The following is a 21,102-nucleotide window of genomic DNA, read 5'->3' as shown; positions in this document are numbered from 1 at the left end:
TTCTCAGGTATGAATTTTTTAGGTAGAAAATTCTCAAGTATGAATTTCTTTTCTAGCAATCGCAGAGCCTGTTTTTGCTGTGGTCAAAGCTGACTGATAGACTGTGGTTTAAGTCAACTTATTCAAAAATATCTTCAACCCTGCTGGTCCAGACAAGAAATCTTTATGGGGTAGTTGGAGCTGAAAGCAGGTTAGGCACCTATTAAAACATCACAGAACAGGTTAGATTGTGGTTTGAAGAACTGGATATTCCCCCATGTTTTAACTGACTTTATGTGCCTAAGTCTTCAAAATGGGGTTTACAGTATCAAATGAGGCTGTTTGGTTCTTCTGAAAATACACTTTCATTTTATGACACATGGCTAGACTTTATGCCAGGTACATGCTATTTTTTGAAAAGCTCTTTTTTTAAGAGGGTAACTTTATCAGAATAATCTGTTTCACCAAATATGTTAGCCCTGTAAAATTGACATTTGCAAAGTTTGAAGAAAACAAATGAATTTGGGAAAGTTAGTAATTCACCTTTCTGTCTTCAAGGATTCAAATTGACCGATTTTTCGCTTTACTTTGTTTTTTAACTTACTATAATTATGCCCCAACAGTCTGGGTGCAGTGGCTCACGCCTTAATCCCAGCACTTCGAGGGGCTGAGGTGGGAGGATTGTTTGAGTCCAGGAGTTTGAGACCAGCCTGGGCCTCATAGCTAGACCCAGTCTTAAAAAAAAAAAAAAAAAAAAATTATGCCCCAATTGTTTTAAGTGCAGTTTGGTGTACCTCTTGGCCATCAATTTTGTTAAAAACTGATTTTCCCAAAGTATTGGGAGAATATATACTGAGAAGTAATGTATGCTATATATCTTCAATTAGAAGGGAAGAACTAAAAAGCCTCTTTAAATTTTAGTTATACTTTTTAATAGCTACCGCTTTTATCTTTTTTATCACTTACTATTTTTGTTAGATGTTTTCCTAAAATGTTCTTGTTCTATTTTAATAAAATTTTGTAAGTTACATGTTGAGAGGTTTCACGTCTAGTAACTGAGTCACTCAACACAAAGCTTTTAATTGCTTAGAGATCTTTAGAAATACCCACCTAGATACGTTACTTCTGCAGATTTCAAAATCTAATAATTCAAGGAAAAAACTTGGTTCAGAATTCTGAAATGGTGAAATGAAATGATATTTGGGAGGGCTGTCCAGTCCCTCTTCCCTTTTTTTCTGTCTGTTTCTGCTTTTTTCCTTAGGTCTGCACCTGTTCAGCATTTGGCAGGATGTCAAGTGGAGGAGCAGCAGGGTGAAACTGACACAGTTCTGGTGAGTTTCACTTTGCTGCTCCTCCTGATTCTCAGGGAAAGAATTTTGTTATTTCCTATTGGAAAATATCCATCTTCAAATGAATCCTTAAGATGCAAATATTATTCCTTTAGGGTTGACTCAACTATTTGTACGTATTCTTATTACTCCAGTCTGCGAATATTATTCCTTTAGGGTTGACTCAACTATTTGTATGTATTCTAATTACTCCAGTCTGCTGCGGCTCTTTGTGTTGGAGTTGGGAGTTTCGCTGATCCAGATGACCTGCCAGGGCTGGCACACTTTTTGGAGCACAGTAAGAATTTGTAAAATATCATTCCCTGTTTTTTTTTTTCCTCCAAACATATGTGAATTGATATCAAAGATTAGTAATTGATTTGACAGAACTATGATATATTTAGCAAGAGAAAAGGCTAAGAAAAAAATCCTTGATTTATGAATGTCATGGGTGAAACTTTTAATTTTAATCTGGGTGTACTTAGTTTGAGAATTAGAATGAAACTACATAGAAAACCTTTAAACTGTAGATGTTACTATTACTGAGCTGCGATAAGGCCAACAGATCAGGAGATGATTGCCATTTTCTAGGAATTGGCTAGCCCTGGGGAAGGCAGTCCCTTCCAGGGTTAGCAAGGCCCCCAGTATTAGAAATATGGGAATTATCTGGGTGAGGTGGCTCATGCCATAATACCAGAACTTTGGGAGGCTGAGACAGGTGGATCACTTCAAGTCAGGAGTTTGAGACCAGCCTGGCCAACATGGTGAAACCCCATCTCTACTAAAAATACAAAAATTAATCAGGTATGGTGGTGGCCACCTGTAGTCCCACCTACTTGGGAGTCTGAGGCAAGAGAATCGCTTGAACCTGGGAGGTAGAGGTTGCAGTGAGCTAAGGTTGTGCCACTCTATTATCCAGCCTGGGTGATAGAGTGAGACTCTGCCTCAAAAAAACAAAAACAAAAAACTGGAAATTCAAAAGGCATGATTATAATATAAAAACAAAACAATAGAAACGTTCCATTTAATTTGGAATGTGCCTAAATAAAACCTATGGGGATGTTACACAGTTATAAATATTTATTTTTCTGAATTACTCATTTTTTAATGGTCTGGTTTTCTAAAGTTTTTGAGGGTATACTTCTTACTTAATTACTTACAGATTAATTGCTTACAGTAGCAATTAATCTGCATATATGTTTGTACTTAAATTTCAATCTCTTTAAATTTAAGAGATTACATTGTAAAAGCTATAGCAGTTAATCTGCATTTATGTGCATTTCTTTGAATTCTAATCTATTTAATAAAATGTTTTAATCTATTTAAACTTAAATCTCTTTTTAATTTCTTTATAAATTATATGTTTATCTTAAAAGTAACATGATTATTACAGAAAGTTACAAAAACAAATGTAATGAGGAAAGTATTATTTAGGTTCGGGTGTGGTGGCTCACGCCCTAGCCCTTTGGGAGGCCAAGATGGGCGGATCACTTGAGGTCGGGAGTTGGAGACCAGCCTGGCCAACATTGTGAAACCCCATCTCTACTAAAAATACAAAATTAGCCAGGCATGGTGACATGCACCTGTAATTCCAGCTACTTGGGAGGCTGAGGCACAAGAATCACTTGAACCCAAGAGGCAGAGATTGCAGTGAGCCAAGATCCAGCCTAGGCAACAGAGTGAGAGAGACTCTGTCTCAAACGAAAAAAAAAATTCAGACATAAGCATTTAATGTGTTGGTCTATTTTCTTTCAGTTTTTCTTTTTTTTTTTTTTTTTCTTCTCTTTATTCGGTTCACAGCCAAATCTTTCAGTTTTTCTATGAATATAAGTTCATATGTGATAAATATATTGTCTATGTCTTTGTGTTGTGTGACTTTGTGTTCTTTCCATTTAGTGGTATTCATGGGTAGTTTGAAATATCCAGATGAGAATGGGTTTGATGCCTTCCTGAAGAAGCATGGGGGTAGTGATAATGCCTCAACTGATTGTGAACGCACAGTCTTTCAGTTTGATGTCCAGAGGAAGTACTTCAAGGAAGCCCTGGACAGGTAACTAACTCCAAATATATTTTAATTTTAAAGATCTAATGACACTTTGAAAATGTAAATAGAGTAAATTGTTACAATACTTTACTTGGACAAGGCACGGTAACTCATGCCCCTAACTCCAGTACTTTGGGAGGCTGAGCTAGAAGGATTGCTTAAAGCCAGGAGTTTGAGACCAGCCTGGGCAAAATAGTGAGACCCTGTCTCTATAAAAACAGGTAAATAAAAAATTAGCCAAGCATGATGGTGCACATCTGTAGTCCCTTGCTACACAGGAGGCTGAGGTGGAAGGATTACTTGGGTCCAGGAATTTGAGGCTATAGTGAGCTACAGTCACACCACTGCACTCCAGCCTGGGTGACAGAGTGAGACCCTGTCTCAAACAGACAAAACTTTATTTGCAAAAAAAGAGCTGTTAAACTATTATATACACTTTGACTCTTATTCTGTAATGCATAGTCTTTGTATTACAGATTAAAATAAAACTCAAAACCTTTTGGGTTTTATTAATAATGTATTCTCTATTGCAGGTGTCCCCAAACTGCGGCCTGCGGCCCGCATGTGGCCCCCCGAGGCCATTTATCCGGCTCCCCTGCTGCACTTAAGGAAGGGGCACCTTTTTCATTGGTGGTCAGTGAGAGGAGCATAGTATGTGGTGGCCCTCCAACGGTCTGAGGGACAGTGAACTGGCCCCCTGTGTGAAAAGTTTGGGGACGCCTGCTCTATTGACTCATTATTACAGAATTTTTTTTTTTTTTTTGAGCCGGAGTTTCGCTCTTGTTACCCAGGCTGGAGTGCAATGGTGCGATCTCAGCTCACCGCAACCTCTGCCTCCTGGGTTCAGGCGATTCTCCTGCCTCAGCCTCCTGGGTAGCTGGGATTACAGGCATACGCCACCATGCCCAGCTAATTTTTTTTGTATTTTTAGTAGAGACGGGGTTTCACCATGTTGACCAGGATGGTCTCGATCTCTTGACCTCGTGATCCACCTGCCTCGGCCTCCCAAAGTGCTGGGATTACAGGCTTGAGCCACCGCGCCCGGCCCAGAATTTTTTAAGAGATACGGTCTTGCCCTGTTGTCCAGGCTGGAGGGCATTGGTGCGATTGGCCATCAATTGCATGCATGTGTGGCTTAGTGCAACCGAAGTCTCCCAGGCTGAATGTGCTACCAGCCCTAGCTAATTTTTAATTTTTTGTAGAATTGGGGGTCTCACGGTATTGCCCAGGGTGGTTTCAAGTGATCCTCCTGCCTCAGCCTCTCAAAGTGCTGAGATTATAAATGTGAACCACTTTGCTAGCCATTTAAAAAACACAGTTTAATAGAAAATATGGAAAAACAGAGAAGCAAAAATGGATAAGATTGCCTCTAATTTTACAATCTAGAGATAACCACCATTAATGTTTTGGTATAGAACCATCTATATTTTTTAATGTATACTGATCTTATTGTTCATACCATTTTATAATTTTTAGTTTTAAACAAGATGTATCATTTTAACATATATAATTTATAAAACATTATTTTTAGTGATTGTATATTATTTACATTGTACAGGAATACCATAAGGTGTTTAACCAGTTACATATCATTGGACAGTTGAATTGTTTCCAGTTTTCTAATACTGGAATGGTGTGATGACTATCTTAATCTCTGTGAATATCCTTAATTATTAAGTTCTAAAGAACTGAAATTGCTGAGTATATTTGCAAATATATATGTATATAATTTTTTGAGGCGGAGTCTTGTCTGTTGACCATGCTGGAGTTCAGTGGCGTGATCTCAGATCAGTGCAATGTCCACCTCTGGGATTCAGTCGATTCTCCTGCCTCGTCTCCCTAGTAGCTGGGACTACAGGCAGGCGCCACCATGCCCAGCTAATTTTTTGTATTTTTAGTAGAGATGGGGTTTCACTGTGTTAGCTAGGATGGTCTTGATCGTCTGACCTCATGATCTGCCTGCCTCGCCCTCCCAAAGTGCTGGGATTAGAGGCATATTTTTAAGACTCTTTTTTTCTTTATGCTTTTGCTATTCATTACAAAATGGTTTGCCAGAAAGTTTGTCACTACAAGAGTAGAAGCTTGAGATTATAAAGTTGCAGACCAGAGTCTATACTGGAAAAATGTAGAAAAGTAGAACAAAGTTACACCAAAAGCTAGATAAATGCAAGATTGAAATGTTAAAAAAAAAAAAAAAAAGGTGGGGGGCCAGGTGCAGTGGCTCACACCTGTAATCCCAGCACTGTGGCAGGCTGAGGAGGGCAGATCACAAGGTCAGGAGTTTGAGACCACCCCGATCAACATGGTGAAACCCTGTGTTTACTAAAAATACGAAAATCAGCAGGGTGTGGTGGCACGTGCCTGCAATCCCAGCTAGTGGGTAGGCTGAGGCAGGAGAATCACTTGGACCTGGAAGATGGAGGTTGCAGTGAGCTGAGAGAGTGCCATTGCACTCTAGCGTGGGCAACAGTGAGATGCTGTCTCAGGAAAAAGAAGAAGCCTCACATTTATCTGGTATAATATAAGTTCCTTGAGAGCAGGAATTTTTGTCAATTTTTTGTTGATATGTCTGCAAATCAAGAATTTGGTAGGTACTCAGATTTGTTAAATAAATTAATGGAGTTCCTTTATAGCAAAAATTACCATAAAATCAAAAGATAAATGGCCAAAAAAAAAAAAAAAAAAGACAGATCTAATTTTTTTTTTTTTTTTTTTTTTTGAGACAGAGTTTCACTCTTGTTACCCAGGCTGGAGTGCAATGATGCAATCTCGGCTCACCGCAACCTCCGCCTCCTGGGTTTAGGCAATTCTCCTGCCTCAGCCTCCTGAGTAGCTGGGATTACAGGCACGCGCCACCATGCCCAGCTAATTTTTTTGTATTTTTAGTAGAGATGGGATTTCACCATGTTGACCAGGATGGTCTCGATCTCTTGACCTCGTGATCCACCCGCCTCGGCCTCCCAAAATGCTGGGATTACAGGCTTGAGCCACTGCGCCCGGCCTAGATCTAATATTTTAAAAAGAAATTGGCCTGGTGTGGTGGCTCATGCCTATAATCCCAGCACCTTGTGGGGGCCGAGGCGGGCAGATAACTTGAGGCTAGGAGTTTTGAGACCAGTCTGGCAAACACGGTGAAACCGCTCTACTAAAAATACAAAACTTAGGCCGGGTGGGGTGGATTATGCCTGTAATCCCAGCATTTTGGGAGGCCTAGGTGGGTAGATCACCTGAGGTCAGGAGTTCGAGACCAGCCTGACCAACATGGAGAAACCTCATCTCTACTAAAAATTAGCTGGGTGTGGTGGTTCATGCCTGTAATTGCAGCTACTTGGGAGGCTGAGGCAGAAGAATCGCTTGAATCTGGGAGGCGGAGGTTGCAGTGAGCTGAGGCTACAGTTGCCCATTTTACTCCAGCCTGGGCAACAAGAGGGACACTCTGTCTCAAAAGAAAAAGAAACACAAAAATTAGCCGGGCATGGTGGCACGCATATGCAATCCCAGCTACTTAGGAGGCTGAGACAGGAAAATCACTTGAACCCAGCAGGTGAAAGTTGCAGTGAGCTGAGATGGCACCATAGCACTCCAGCCAGAGTGACAGAGTGAGACTCCTGATCTCAGGTGATCCACCTGCCTAGGCCTCCCGAAGTGTTGGGATTACAGGCATGAGCCACTGCACCCAGCATGCCACTATTTTCAATGGAATAAATAGGTGTTCCGAACTCCCAAAATTAACTTTTATGCTAAAGAAATGCCAAAATTCTATTAAAATTAACACAATGTTTTTGATAACATTATTTAGGATACAAAATGACAGATTTTATTAATCTATAACATGGCTGTGTGTATGTATTCAATAAACTATTTAATAGCTCTAATTATGTACTTGAGGATATGCCACAAAATATATATTTTATATTCAGAATTTATGTACTTGTACCTTTAATGCCAAATAACAGAGATAAAAGACATCAATGAAGAAGATTGGACACAATGGCCATTACGTATTTGCAGACAAATTACAATGTCTGTAATTCCAACACTTTGGGAGGCCAAGATGTGTGGATCACCTGAGCCCAGGAGTTCAAGACCAGCCTGGCCAACATGATGAAATCGTGTCTCTACCAAAAATAACAAAAATTAGTTGGGTGTAGTGGTGCAGGCCTGTAATCCCAGCTACTCTTGAGGCTGAGGCATGAGAATTGCTTGAACTTGGGAGACAGAGGTTGCATTGAGCTGAGATTGCACCACTGCACTCCAGCCTGGGTGATGGACCAAGATCCTGTCTCAAAAAAAAAAAAAGAAGAAATTAATGAAGGCAATGCAAATGGTGCCTGAGATAATCTTTCCTATAAATTTAGAGAGGATCAGCAATACTTTCAGGGAAGACTTTAATCATACAACTCTGAAGAAAACTGCATCTTTGAAGTTCTCAGCTCTTAAGGTTTCCAAAATCCAAACAGGTCTTTGTATGTGTGAAGAAATCTTAAGCAGAAGAAAAGTTGAATTCTTTTTTTTTTTTTTTTTGAGACGGAGTTTCGCTCTTGTTACCCAGGCTGGAGTGCAATGGCTCGATCTCGGCTCACCGCAACCTCCGCCTCCTGGGTTCAGGCAATTCTCCTGCCTCAGCCTCCCGAGTAGCTGGGATTACAGGCACACGCCACTATGCCCCCCTAATTTTTTGTATTTTTAGTAGAGACGGGGTTTCACCATGTTGACCAGGATGGTCTCGATCTCTCGACCTCGTGATCCACCCGCCTCGGCCTCCCAAAGTGCTGGGATTACAGGCTTGAGCCACCGCGCCCGGCCGAAAAGTTGAATTCTTAACAGCTTTATATTTAGCTATGTCCATATATAAGGAAGGAAAAATAAAAACTCTTTATTGGGAAAAAGGATAGGCAAATACTATGTATGATATGAATACATTCTGGTTGTCTCAGAGGTAATAAAATTTGGTATACAATATAGTTAAGAAATTTATTTCCTTTTAAATAGTTGTTTTAAATACTTTTTGTACAAGGACAGCTTCAGCATCAAAGAATATCACCTTGCACATTTATTTAAAAAGAAACCTACCCAATTAATAAGAAGAAAGCCACTGCATTAATAGGATAAACGAATATCAAATAAATTTATGCCGTAAGAACATTATAGAATGCAAATACTATAATAAATCCTGTAATATTACACTTTTCAATGTATAAGGAATGAAAAGCCTTTATATCATATGTAATACGCTCTTATATAACATGGATTAAGTGCCTGTTTTTAATAGGTTGGCAAAATCTGATTCCCTTACACAGGCCACATTGTTTATAAGTATCTTGGATCACTTAAATAAACAGCTGAGGCAATGACTAAACTTTTACTCCAGTAAGTAAATGAGAATGGAAACTGTCTTTACCATGGTGGCATCTTCTATTTTCAGTGAATTTGAACTTTATTTTATCAGTATTTCAGGGTAAGAGTGACAAATATCAAAGCTTAGGATGTCTGCAAGGCAGGACTTCTAACAGGATACACTCCCCATTATAATACACTTGCAAGGAATAAGAAACTGTCAAATATGATCTAGGAGATTCGTAAAATGAAAAGAACTGAGCTATGATTAAAAAATTGAAAACGTAATGGACAAGTTTAAGAAAAGAGCAAATAGAGTTGAGGATAGAATTAGTAAGCCAGAAGATAAGCCAGAATAAATTAACTCAGATATAGCATGAAGAACATATATAACCCAAATATTACATGTAGCACAAAATTAAAAATATAAAGAATATGAAGCTTAGAGAATAGAATGAAAATATCCCTTATATTTTACATGGACTCTTAGAAGGAGGAGAGAGCAAATTGAAGTAGAGGAAACATTTGAAGGGTTGATCACTAGAAAATTTTGAGAACCTGTTGTAAGACATCAAACCTAATAACTTCCAAAAGTATACATTAGAAGAAATATAGAAAACTTTTGCCAGATAAACGAGAAAATTTTCTTCAAAGGAATACAAGTTACAGTGACAGATGACTACTCAACCTCAGTGCTCTGAAGGAAAATAACTACCAGGCAATCACAAATTCTACACTAAACATGTCTTTTAAGAATGTTAGTAGGCTGGACATGCTGACTCATGCCTGTAATCCCAGCACTTTGGAAGGCTGAGACAAGTGGATCACTTGGACCCAGGAACTGGAGACCAGCCTAGGCAACATGGTAGGAGGTGGGGTGGAAATTAGCAGGGCATGATACCTGTAGCCTCAGCTACTTGGGATGCCGAGGTGGGAGGATCACCTGTTCCTGGGGAGGTCAAGGCTCCAGTGAGCCGTGATGTGCCACTACATACTTCAGCCTGGGCTGTAGAATTAAATGAAATTAGTTTCATTATTTTAGTCAACAGAAATTATTCAACCCATCATTAATCACACCAGGTTCTGAAAAGAAAACAAAAATGCCCCTAGAGACCAAGTGAGGTGGCTCATGCCTATAAACCCAGCACTTTGGGAGGCTAAGTCAGGTGGATCACCCGAGGTTGGGAGTTCGAGACCAGCCTGACCAAAATGGAGAAACCCCATCTCTACTAAAAATACAAAATTAGCTGTGTGTGGTGGCGCATGCCTGTAATCCCAGCTACTCAGGAGGCTGAGGCAGGAGAATTGCTTGAACCTGGGAGGCAGAGGTTATGGTGAGCTGAGATGGTGCCATTGCACTCCAGCCTGGGCAACAAGAGCTAAACTCCCTCCAGGGGGAAAAAAAAAAAGCTCCAATATATCTAGCAGGTAGTTAGAAGTTATTTTACTGCAAGCAAAAGTTAAAAGTTTATTAAAGAAGTCTGAGCAATGTAGGGTGAACCCGTCTCTCCAAAAATTTTAAAAATAAAAAAAAAAAAAAAAGGGTAGCACACAACTCTAGCCTCAGCTACTTGGGAGGCTAAGGCAGGAGGATCGCTTGAACCTGGCAGTTTGAGGCCACAGTGAGCAGTGATTGTGTCACTGCATTCCAGACTAGGTCATAGAGTGAGACTATATATCTAAAAAAAATGTTTGCTAAACATTTTAGGGAATTAATTTTTTTATTGTTTTATCTTGCTGGAAAAATAACAATTTTGATTTTTTTTTTTTTTTTTTTTTTTTTTTTTTGAGATGGAGTTTTGCTCTTCTTGCCCAGGCTGGAGTGCAGTGGCAAGATTGGCTCACCACAATCCCCACCTCCCAGCTTCAAGCCATTTTCCTGCCTCAGCCTCCTGAATAGCTGGGATTACAGGCATGTACCAGCATGCCCAGCTAATTTTTTATTTTTAGTAGAGAGGAGGTTTCACCATGTTGGTTAGGCTGGTCTCAAACTCCTGAGCTCAGGTGATCCGCCAGCCTTGGCCCCTCAAAGTGCTGGGATTACAGGCATGAGCCACCTTGCCCGGCCCAATTTTGAATGATTTTTAACAATTTAATTGTATTGCTATGATTATGTATTTATATAAGTGGTAGTTGTATATGTAATTTGATACGTCACAGGTTATATAATTAAAAATTAATTTAAAAAGCAGATACAATTATAAGATTAATTTAGATACCAATAGTCTTTAAAATTCTAATTTAACTTTTAAATGAAACATTTTTAGTCATTTGTAGTCTTGCATTGAATTAAGAAAGTAAGCTTTATATACTCTCTATATAAGAACATAGATATATGTAACATTACATAAATAGACTATGATATTAAAATTTCACAAGGGAATGTATAGGATAAAATTTCTGAAAAGGCTACCTATATAGGTAATAAAACTATAAAGAAAAGGAGAGAAATTACTAATATACATTCAGGATGGTTCTTGATAACCCTTTGCAGGTGCTGGGTGCTTCTAGAGCAGGCGTCCCCAAACTTTTTACACAGGGGGCCAGTTCACTGTCCCTCAGACCGTTGGAGGGCCGCCACATACTGTGCTCCTCTCACTGACCACCAATGAAAGAGGTGCCCCTTCCTGAAGTGCGGCAGGGGCTGGATAAATGGCCTCAGGGGGCCACATGTGGGCCCCAGGCCGTAGTTTGGGGACGCCTGTTCTAGAGTGTCAACTATGGTTGGTTTCTTCACCTGCGTGGGCCACTCAGGTGTAGTTTATATGTTCATGTTTTATTAATTTTTCTGTGATTATTAAATATATTTCACAATGAAAAAGTTAAATTAACTGATACTAGTTTGAAATATAGAAATGCAGATGGTTTACATTTTATATACTTATGATTGTGAATTAAATCTCTAACTTAATAAGTTTCTTAATTAAAATAATAGATGTTGACTGATGAACAAAAACAGAAATGCCAGTTTTGTTTTTTGTTCAGATGGGCTCAGTTCTTCATCCATCCGCTAATGATCAGAGATGCTATTGACCGTGAAGTTGAAGCTGTTGATAGTGGTAAGAGGAGTATTTTATGTGTAACTACAGTTTTTTTCCATTATGAAACCGTTTTTTATTACATTTATCCTTCTTTATCTCTAGACCATTTTATCTTTCTATTTTAAAGGACTAAATTGAAATATGTATTATGTTTATTCTTGAAGTCATTAAACATCTAATTCAGTGTAAATTTGAAGTAAATGAAAAGGAAGGTGGTGGATATTTTTCATGTTTTGTTTTTTTGAAGGTTTACCATAGGGGCTAATCTTTTGAGATTCAAAGATTGAAGACTATAAAGGAAAACAATGTACTTATATAGAGTGAGTCTTCATTATGGCCCTGTGCTATAAATATTCCTTAATTACGTAGTATTAATAAATATCACTATTATCTATTATCCCTGCTTGATTTATTTTAGTATTAGAAGCACTTAATACTAGACTTGGAGAGACTTCCATTTCATATAGGTTACTGTATTCCGCTTTTTGTAGTACTTTCCTCCTTGGTTTGATTCAGTGTCTACTTCTATAATGACTTAAAACATTCACTAGACTGAATAAACTACAGATGGCTAGAAAAAGTGATCTATCTGGAAGTCAGCAGACCCCTGTTTAACTTGCAGAAATGTCTCCAACTGTGGTATTCCATTTATTTGTAAAAGAGGATGGAATAGTTAAGCTCCTTCTAGCTGTAGTAGCTCCTTGAAATCAAGGATTTATATTATTTTTTTACTTGCCTACCACAGTGTCTGTTTTACCTTAATCCTAGTTAAATGTCTGTTGAATGGATGAAAAAACAAAACAACTAAGGATCACTGTAAAAGCACTTTCCATATTTTGAGACTCAAGAACTGTTATCTGTGTCTTAAATGCTTTCTAGTATGTTTTCCTTTATACAGTTTTTTAGAGTGGGTTGACATCAGTGTTTGAAAAAGCAGACCTTTAATTAGATTTTACAGTTTTAAGCCACAATATATTATGCTTTGAAAAATTATGCTGGAAGAAACACACACACACACACACACACACACACACACACACACACACACACGAGTATGCAGTTTTGGTTTATGCTGAACTAAAGTAAAAATTCTGTTGTGCTTTTGTTCATTTGTTTGTTTCTTTCTTTTTTTGTTTTAATGATAGGAGACCTAGAAGTCAATCTGATCTAACAGTTGTAACTGATAAAATAAATTACTTATTAACCAGTTTTGAAAGCTCAGTAATTAGGTGTTACTTTTTTCTAGTCTATTCAGATGGGAGGGTCTTCTCTCTGTCATTCAGGTGTTACTTGTCTCATTCACCTCTCTTTTGTTGCCTGCATGATTGGATGGCCAGGTCTATGTGTAAGAAAATGAAGGCTGTTGAGCCATCAGCAGCTCTGGCAGATTCATCTTATACGGTCATTTTCCTTTTCCTTTTTTTTGTCTCCACCTGCTTATGGAAGAGTTTTTTTTTTTTTTTTTTTTTTGAGATGGAGTCTTGCTCTGTTGCCCAGGCTGGAGTGCAGTGGCCTTGGTTCACTGCAAACTCTGCCTCCTGGATTCAAGTGATTCTCCTGCCTCAGCCTCCTGAATAGCTGGGATTACCAGCATGTACCACCATGGCTGGCTAATTTTTTAATTTTTAGTAGAGATGGGGTTTCACCATGTTGGTCAGACTAGTCTCGAGCTCCTGACTTCGTGATCCACCCATCTCTGCCTCTCAAAGAGTTGAGATTACAGGCATGAGCCACTGCAGCCGGCTGGAAGAGATTCTTTCTTTCTTTCTTTTTTTTTCCCTCATGTAGACTTAGTCTTTCTCGGTATGGAAGAGATTCTTTCTATCCTGGCTTTTAAATTTGTTAACTAGTGGTAACTTTATTACTAGGTCATTGTATAAATATATGTGTACACATACATTTATAAACATTTATTTGTAAGATGCTGGTAGATTTGTTTAGTATTTTATAATTTCCTTGAATACATTTATTTTTATTTTTTTGTTTTTTTGAGACAGAGTCTTGTTTTGTTGCCCAGGCTGGAGTGCAGTGGCTCAATCTTGGCTCACTGCAACTCCCACTTTTTGGGTTCAAGCCTTCTGAGTAGTTGGGACTGCAGGTGGATGCCACCACGTCCAGCTAATTTTTGTAATTTTAGTAGAGGCAAGGTTTCACCATGTTGGCCAGGATGATCTTGATCTCTGACCTCATGATCCACCCACCTCGTCTCCCAAAGTACTGGGATTACATGCGTGAGCCACTTCACCTGACCTCTTTTTTATTTTTAATGTTTGTTTCCTTGCCAAATTTGGTCTTTAAGTGTTCAGATATTTATATTCTAGTCTCATCAGTTGTAAGGGGTCTTAAATTACATTTTATTGATACGTTTGTGTGTCTGCTATGTTAGTTATCTGTTATTGCTGGGCAAATTACCAGAAACATAGTGGCTTAAAATAAAATTTATTTTCTTACAGTTTTGGAGGAATGGAATTAGGTACATTACGTTAACTTCCTCAAGGTTATCCAGCTTAGTAAGTGTCGGAACTACAATTCTAGCACTTTTAGTCCATTTGGTACAGACTGGGTGTCTTATAAACAATAGAGTTGTTTCTTACCGTTTTTTGAGGCTGAGAAGTCCAAGATCAAGGAACTGGCAGATTTGGTGTCTGGTGACAGCCTGCTCTCTGGTTTATAGACAACTGTCTTCACTCTTTATCTTCGTATGGCAGAAGGGGCAAGGGAGCACTCTGAGGACTCTTTTATAAGGCAATAATCTCATTCAAGAGGGCTCTGCCCTATTACCTAATCATTTCTCTTGGCCCCTTCTTCCAAATACCATCACATTGGGGATTAAGTTTCAACATAGAAATTTTGGGTGGGAGGGACACAAACATTTAGCGGTAGCTAAGATATTTCTGACTTGAAAGTGATTGTTCTTAGCCATTATACTTGGCATATGACCAAGTTTCCAGATATGAGGTTCAGTGTTTTATTAGCACTTTCATCAGTAAAATCTTGTACATAGCATCCTAGAGCTGAAACTTTCAGATCTTTAGCTACCTTGTGTTTCATTTGAAAAATAAGGGTAAACTTTAGTAAGGTGAATTGATTTGCCCAAAGTTACAGGTCATATTAAGTCATAGAGCCAGGCCTGGATCATTGAGCTTCCCACTTCAGTCTTGTAACATGTGATTCATGAAGTTAATTTTTGTTACTTCCTTGCTTTTTGTTCTGTAAGTTTAAATTTTCATATAGTGAAGGAGATACTGAATTTTATTAAGTATTTCTTTAAAATTGACAGAATATCAACTTGCAAGGCCTTCTGATGCAAACAGAAAGGAAATGTTGTTTGGAAGCCTTGCTCGACCTGGACATCCTATGGGGAAATTTTTTTGGGGTAAGATACTAAATACATCATTTTATTTCATATTTTCTAGTTCAGATTTAGAATAAGGAAAGTTGATAAAGCATTGAAAATTATAAAGCTAGGGCCCCTAGGTACCTTTTACCTTTTACCTTTTAGGATAGCTAGATAGCCTTTCAAATACGAAGTTGTTAAATATGTCTGTATTTGTTTCTCTGACTATGACTATAACAAGAGTAACACCTAACATTTTGTGAATGCTTTTTAGATGCCAGATACTATGGTAGCACTACATAAATTGTTTCATTTGATCATTATCACAGTTTTCAGAGATAATCTCAACTTTTAAAGATAAACAGGTTTAGGTCAGGTGTGATGGTTCACACCTGTAATCCCAATGCTTTGGGAGGCTGAGGTGGGAGAATCAGTTGATCCCGGTTCAAAACCAGCCTTGGCAACATAGTGAGACCCCATCTCTATTTTAAATTTCTGTTAAGTTACCTAATTTGTTTAAGTTACATACACAGTAATGGGGGGTGTGGGATTTGAACATGTTTATCTGATTTTTATGAAGTCTGTGCTTCACCTCAGCCTGACATTTCCATTTGTCAGCAGTTAGCAATGGTTTCTGTAAGAGTTTTTGAACTGTGACTTAATTTTGTTCATCTGGTAAACTGTTTAATTGGTATCTGTTTTTCATAATGGCATTTTCTTAGTGGTAGGATTTAGTTACATCCTCATATTAGTCCTGTTGATTATAGAGTAAAATTTAGGATGAGATGATCTAAATTATTATTATGTATGTATGTATGTATTTATTTATTTTTTGAGACACAATCTCACTCTGTCACCTAGGCTGGAGTGCAGTGGCGCAATCTCAGCCCACCAAAACCTCCGCCACCCTGGTTCAAGCGATTCTCCTGCCTCAGCCTCCCAAGTAGATGGAACTACAGGTGCCCACCACTTCGCCTGGCTAATTTTTGTATTTTTAGTAGAGACAGGGTTTCACTATGTTGGCCAGGCGAGTCTCAGACTTCTGACCTCATGATCCACCTGCCTTGGCTTCCCAAAGTTTGCCTGGCCTATCTAAATTATTCTTCAAAGTGTGTTTTGTTTTCCTGTATATTTTTGTACAGTTATATATATTTCATATGACATTCTTCTTGTGTTTTATTTTTAAGAATAAGACAAAAATATTATTAAAATAATTAAAAGGGAAAACCTGGATTGAATACTGCTAGACTTAATTATTAAGCAAGGAAGCTTAGGGAGTTTCTGTCTATTTTTTAAAGGATTTCCCAACCCGAGATTAATTCTTTGGCTATTAAAATATACTTCAGAATTGTTTCTTACTCATTTTTGTCTTACTAATATTAATACATTATTACATACTGGTTCAGTATTCTTGAGTCACTTATTTTGTTAATCATGTATGGTAGCAAAATGTGCATTGATGGTGTAGAAGACTTTTAACCAAGTGAACTTAGTTGTAACTGTGACTTTTTTTTTCATCCTTTTATAGGAAATGCTGAGACGCTCAAGCATGAGCCAAAAAAGAATAATATTGATACACATTCTAGACTGAAAGAATTCTGGACACGTTACTACTCTGCTCATTACATGACTTTAGTGGTTCAATCCAAAGGTAACATTATTTATTATGGCTAGTAGAGTTATTTTGAAGTAGTGTTTTCTTAGGATTTGTTTGCCTGTATCAGTGTTGGAATGTACTATTAATTATTTTAGTGCTTGACCTTAATACAAAGTAAAGGAAATCAGAACTTCTCGATGTCACGCAGCTAGTGGCAAAGCTCAGGGAGGGAAACACAAGATGATCAGATTCTCAGGCAAATGCTTTTCTCTTACATATATAGGTATTATCTGTAGGCTGGTTTATGAATGTACTAATATACTAATAGGTCATGAATTGATCTCTTAAGCCACTTCACTTGCCCTTGTATCTGTGGTTTTGCATTTACTCTATATTGATTACAAACTCATACAGGGCAAATGGTTTGTTCATACTTACATAAGGTCCTATGAAAATGGCATGATTAGTTGAGATTGATCATGGTGACAATGGCAGAAGTATCTTAAATATAAAGACTGATGAATATTTTTATTTTCCTTCTTTTATCATTGTCTTCAGTAACTCATATTAACCTTTTCTCATTAAGGAAAACATGGAAGCTTTCTTTTGTTTTCTTTACATTTCAACCTACTTGTTTTTTAAGTCAATAAATTGCTAAATTATTCCTTTTAATGTAACTTACAGTTTGCACATTTCTTTTTGAAAGGCGAATCCTCTCACCCTAATGTGATTCTCCTTTCATAAAGTTTTGCTTTTTATATTGTTGAAATTAAGATCAAATCTGACTTGGCACTGACATGTAAAACATTTTCGCATTTATGATCAAAACAAGTTCACTAAAGTTGACTCGAAGGTATAAAGTTATGTGGTATGATATCTATGTATAGGTATCTATCATATCACATAACTTTATACCTTCAAGTCAACTTCTTTTGTTCAGATTGCTTCTAGGTTTCTTTTACATTTGCTAAATTAGTTAATTCCATATTTGGTATACAAATTAATTCATAATTTTTAATTGATTATTGTGTTTGCGAATAATTCTATGCATTTTTCTTGAAGTAGTTACTCTGTTTCTTTTGTATTCTCTTCCTCTGTGATGACAAATATAAGAGCTTATTAATGCTTATTTCAAAATTTTAAAACAAGTCCTACAGTTTTGTTTTTTGTTTTTTTTAACAAGACAGGGTCTTGCTCTGTCATTCAGAATATAGCGCAGTAGCACAATCATAGGTCACTGCAGCCTCAAATGCCTGGGCTCAGGTGATCATCCTGCCTCTGCCTCCCGGATAGCTGGGATTACAGGCCCCAGCCACTGTGCCTAGCCTAGAGTTTTGATGAAAACTTTGTATGGTGTAGATTTCATAGATTTTAGAGTTTTAGCATTAATTATACCATTTAAGAGTCAAACATCTATATAAGTAGTATAATATAAATTTAGAAGTTGATTAGTCTAAATCCCATGTTTTATATAGTGGGGTTCTCTGTTAAGAATTAGTGAAATTCATGTGCCTGGTAGAACTAACACATGGCTCTCTAGTGATGGTCACTCAGATAAAGCAAAAGGTTTCCTTTTTCAGATCTTGTTTTTTACTAGAAATTTCAAAAGGACTTCTTATTAAATATAAGAAATGAATCAAAGGAAAAATAGATCATATATATTTATGATTTATATATACATATATATATATATATATATATATATATATATATATAGCCTAAAAGACTTATGAGTGTAAATTAATGTAAAACAAGTGGAATATAAAATTACTGATGAGATGCCAAAAAGGAAAGGTTAATGTAATATGGGTTAGCATAGAGAAATATTCCAAGAGGGTGTACATTTTGGAATGGGTGTAGGATGGTTGGCATAATCTTATTATCTCTTGGTCCTTCACAGTAGCCTAATGATAAAGATATATTTTTTGTTAAACTTGTGTGCCTTTTCTAATTTTACCAGGGAGAAATAAAGGAGTCTCAAAGTTATCTGTGTCTTAAGGTTTTTTTTCCCTACTGTTATTTTTCCTGTTATTCATTATTGGTTAAAGAGTGTCAAATAATGGCCAAATTAAAATATCCCTTTGTTTTTTATCTGAAACTGTGAGAAATTTAATTGCATTTCTACCTTGAATAATGTCATTGCATTTTTCTGTCTCTTCCCTGTCCTCCCCTCTCAAGAAACACTGGATACTTTGGAAAAGTGGGTGACTGAAATATTTTCTGAGATACCAAACAAGTAAGATATTTCTTTTTCATACATCATACACCTTCAGAGTTAAAGAGACCATTATTACAGCTTCAGAGTTAAAAGAGACCTTATCTTGTATGAGTCCCAAAGGTTTTTTTGCTTTTTTATTTTTACACAGGTGATAGAATTAAACCCTAACGAAACTTAATGACTGTCAAGATCACACAGCTTTTGAGTGGGTAAACTAAGATGACAAGTCCAAGTTTCCGTAGTTCAAAATTTACAGGTTATAGTAAGCAATAATTCTGAAAAATTTATGCCTCCTTTTACATTGATTAAGAGCTTTTCTGTAATACAAAAGAAAGTAGTATGTGAGAGGCAGAAGAATATGCACCCTTAAATCCCCCGCATTGGGAAAAATTGTGTTCTGAAAGTTTTTTTTTTTAAATAAGTTGTTTGGATATTGCACTGGTTTTCCTCATAAAAGAAAGAATTTTTTAGATGATGGCTGACTTTCCATACTGCCTGAAAAACTTATTTCATATAGTCAAACCAGATTATGTAGCGCTTCAGTTTAGGATGATATAAGCATTTTTTCTCCACCTCCAATTCATCAAAATAATACAGATATTTAAAAGATACTTTTCTGCTACATTTTTGTTACAAAGTTTATAAAAAAAATTTAATTCTGAAGCACATGTTCTTCCCACATGTAGTAGTTTTCATTTTAACAAAATTAATAAAATCAGATATTTTTTATTGTATCAGATGAGTAATCTAGTGGATTTTCCCAGTTATTCTTCTAACACATAATTATTTTAAAGTTTTGAAAGAAAGTAGCATAAAATATTAGAATAATTTATAATGACAACTGATTGATCATTATTGATTTGGCTTTATATAAATTTCCATTGAAAGCTGGCAGTGCTTTTTAAAAAGTATGTAATGGTCATCAAAACCATGACAAATTTGTGGGGCTTTTTTTTTTTTTTCTGATTAGAAGTCTGGAGTGTGAACTATGGAAATGTCAAATGTGAAACTTTAATCAAATTAGAAGTATGTTTAATAGAGAAATTCATTAGGTCCTGTCAATCTGATAAGCATTAATAAAAATCTTATGTATTATTCACTAATAACTTTGGTTCCTTAATTAGACAGGTTAAAAATTCTTTGAGGCATTTAATACTAACTTGCATTGACTATGCTTTGGAAGAAATATGAAAGTTACAATATCTTCAACCAGATTAGAAGCCTCCAGGAGGGACCAAGGGATCTTTTAAATACCATAGTGCCTAATATACTGCTTTATACCTAGTATTCACTTCATGTATAATCACTGACTTTAAGAAAATACTATCTCTAGTGTAAGTTTCTTTCTGAGATGGCTCTGTATAGGAAAAGAACTGATTGAATGGGGCTGATAGAGGCAGTAAATATTGGGGTGAGGGGATCCTTTAAATTCATTATTCTCTATCTCTTGAGTTATAAAGACTTTTGAGTTACTGGGCTGAGATTAAGAACAGATTGTGTAATCCAAGATTTTGCGGCTTTGTTGCCATCTGTTTGTTCATACCTAAAATGCTTTCCAAAAAGGAGTATGTAGAATAGATTTTAAATATCTCTCAGTTAGATATCCCTAAAGATATTGCTCATAAAGGCTTTTGCCAATTAAATTTGTATGTATTTGTTTTATTTTCAGTGGGTTACCCAAACCAAACTTTGGCCATTTAACGGATCCATTTGACACACCAGCATTTAACAAACTTTATAGAGGTTCGTGAACCAAAGGTTTAAAACTGTTTGAAATAATGTTAGCACATTCTCTATAACCTAATTGAGGTTGCCAATTTTCATTGAAAATGAGAACACAACAGAAAATACAGCTGGGTTGGAAAGGGAGAAGATGGACAATGGAGATCTAATTAGTAATAGATAGCACACCATTGACTAGCTGCAGATAGATTGATTCTGGTGCCCTGCTGCTACTTCAGTCTATTTCACGCTTTCTCCTTGCTTTACCTTTGTTCCCTTTTGTTCTCTGTGTTGTTTGATTTCATTTATTCTTCATTTTATTTATATTCTGCTCTTTTTTTTTCACCTTTAAATGAGGAAAAATAGAGGACAGGGAAAACACTTTGGAAATTGTTTCCTTTTAAATTCATTGTGAAAGCAACATTTGCTAAATAAAAATATAAAGTGTCAAGAAATGGGAGAAAAATCACCTTTAAATCTTACCATCAAGGGAAGTCAT

General features: G+C 36.8%; 1 protein-coding gene across 5 annotated transcripts in view; it reads left to right on the top strand.

Moving 5' to 3' along the window:
• The window catches only part of NRDC (nardilysin convertase), a 110,226-nt gene that overhangs the window by 60,985 nt on the left and 28,139 nt on the right, over positions 1–21,102 (top strand). For 4 of the 5 annotated variants that reach the window (XM_003921562.4, XM_010349122.3, XM_074380809.1 and 1 more), the window contains exons 3-11: positions 57–190; positions 1,241–1,310; positions 1,524–1,605; positions 3,204–3,357; positions 11,674–11,747; positions 15,010–15,105; positions 16,595–16,717; positions 18,842–18,899; positions 20,551–20,624. In XM_003921562.4, the coding sequence (XP_003921611.1) occupies positions 57–190; positions 1,241–1,310; positions 1,524–1,605; positions 3,204–3,357; positions 11,674–11,747; positions 15,010–15,105; positions 16,595–16,717; positions 18,842–18,899; positions 20,551–20,624 (865 nt within the window). The remainder of the gene's footprint in view (positions 1–56; positions 191–1,240; positions 1,311–1,523; positions 1,606–3,203; positions 3,358–11,673; positions 11,748–15,009; positions 15,106–16,594; positions 16,718–18,841; positions 18,900–20,550; positions 20,625–21,102) is intronic. The other variant, XM_003921561.4, reaches the window with a different exon arrangement.

This window comes from Saimiri boliviensis, chromosome 11 (genome assembly GCF_048565385.1).
Source record: "Saimiri boliviensis isolate mSaiBol1 chromosome 11, mSaiBol1.pri, whole genome shotgun sequence".
Lineage (NCBI taxonomy): Eukaryota > Metazoa > Chordata > Mammalia > Primates > Cebidae > Saimiri > Saimiri boliviensis.
The sequence above is the reverse complement of the archived record's forward strand: the minus strand, read 5'-3'. Positions and strand labels throughout refer to the sequence as shown.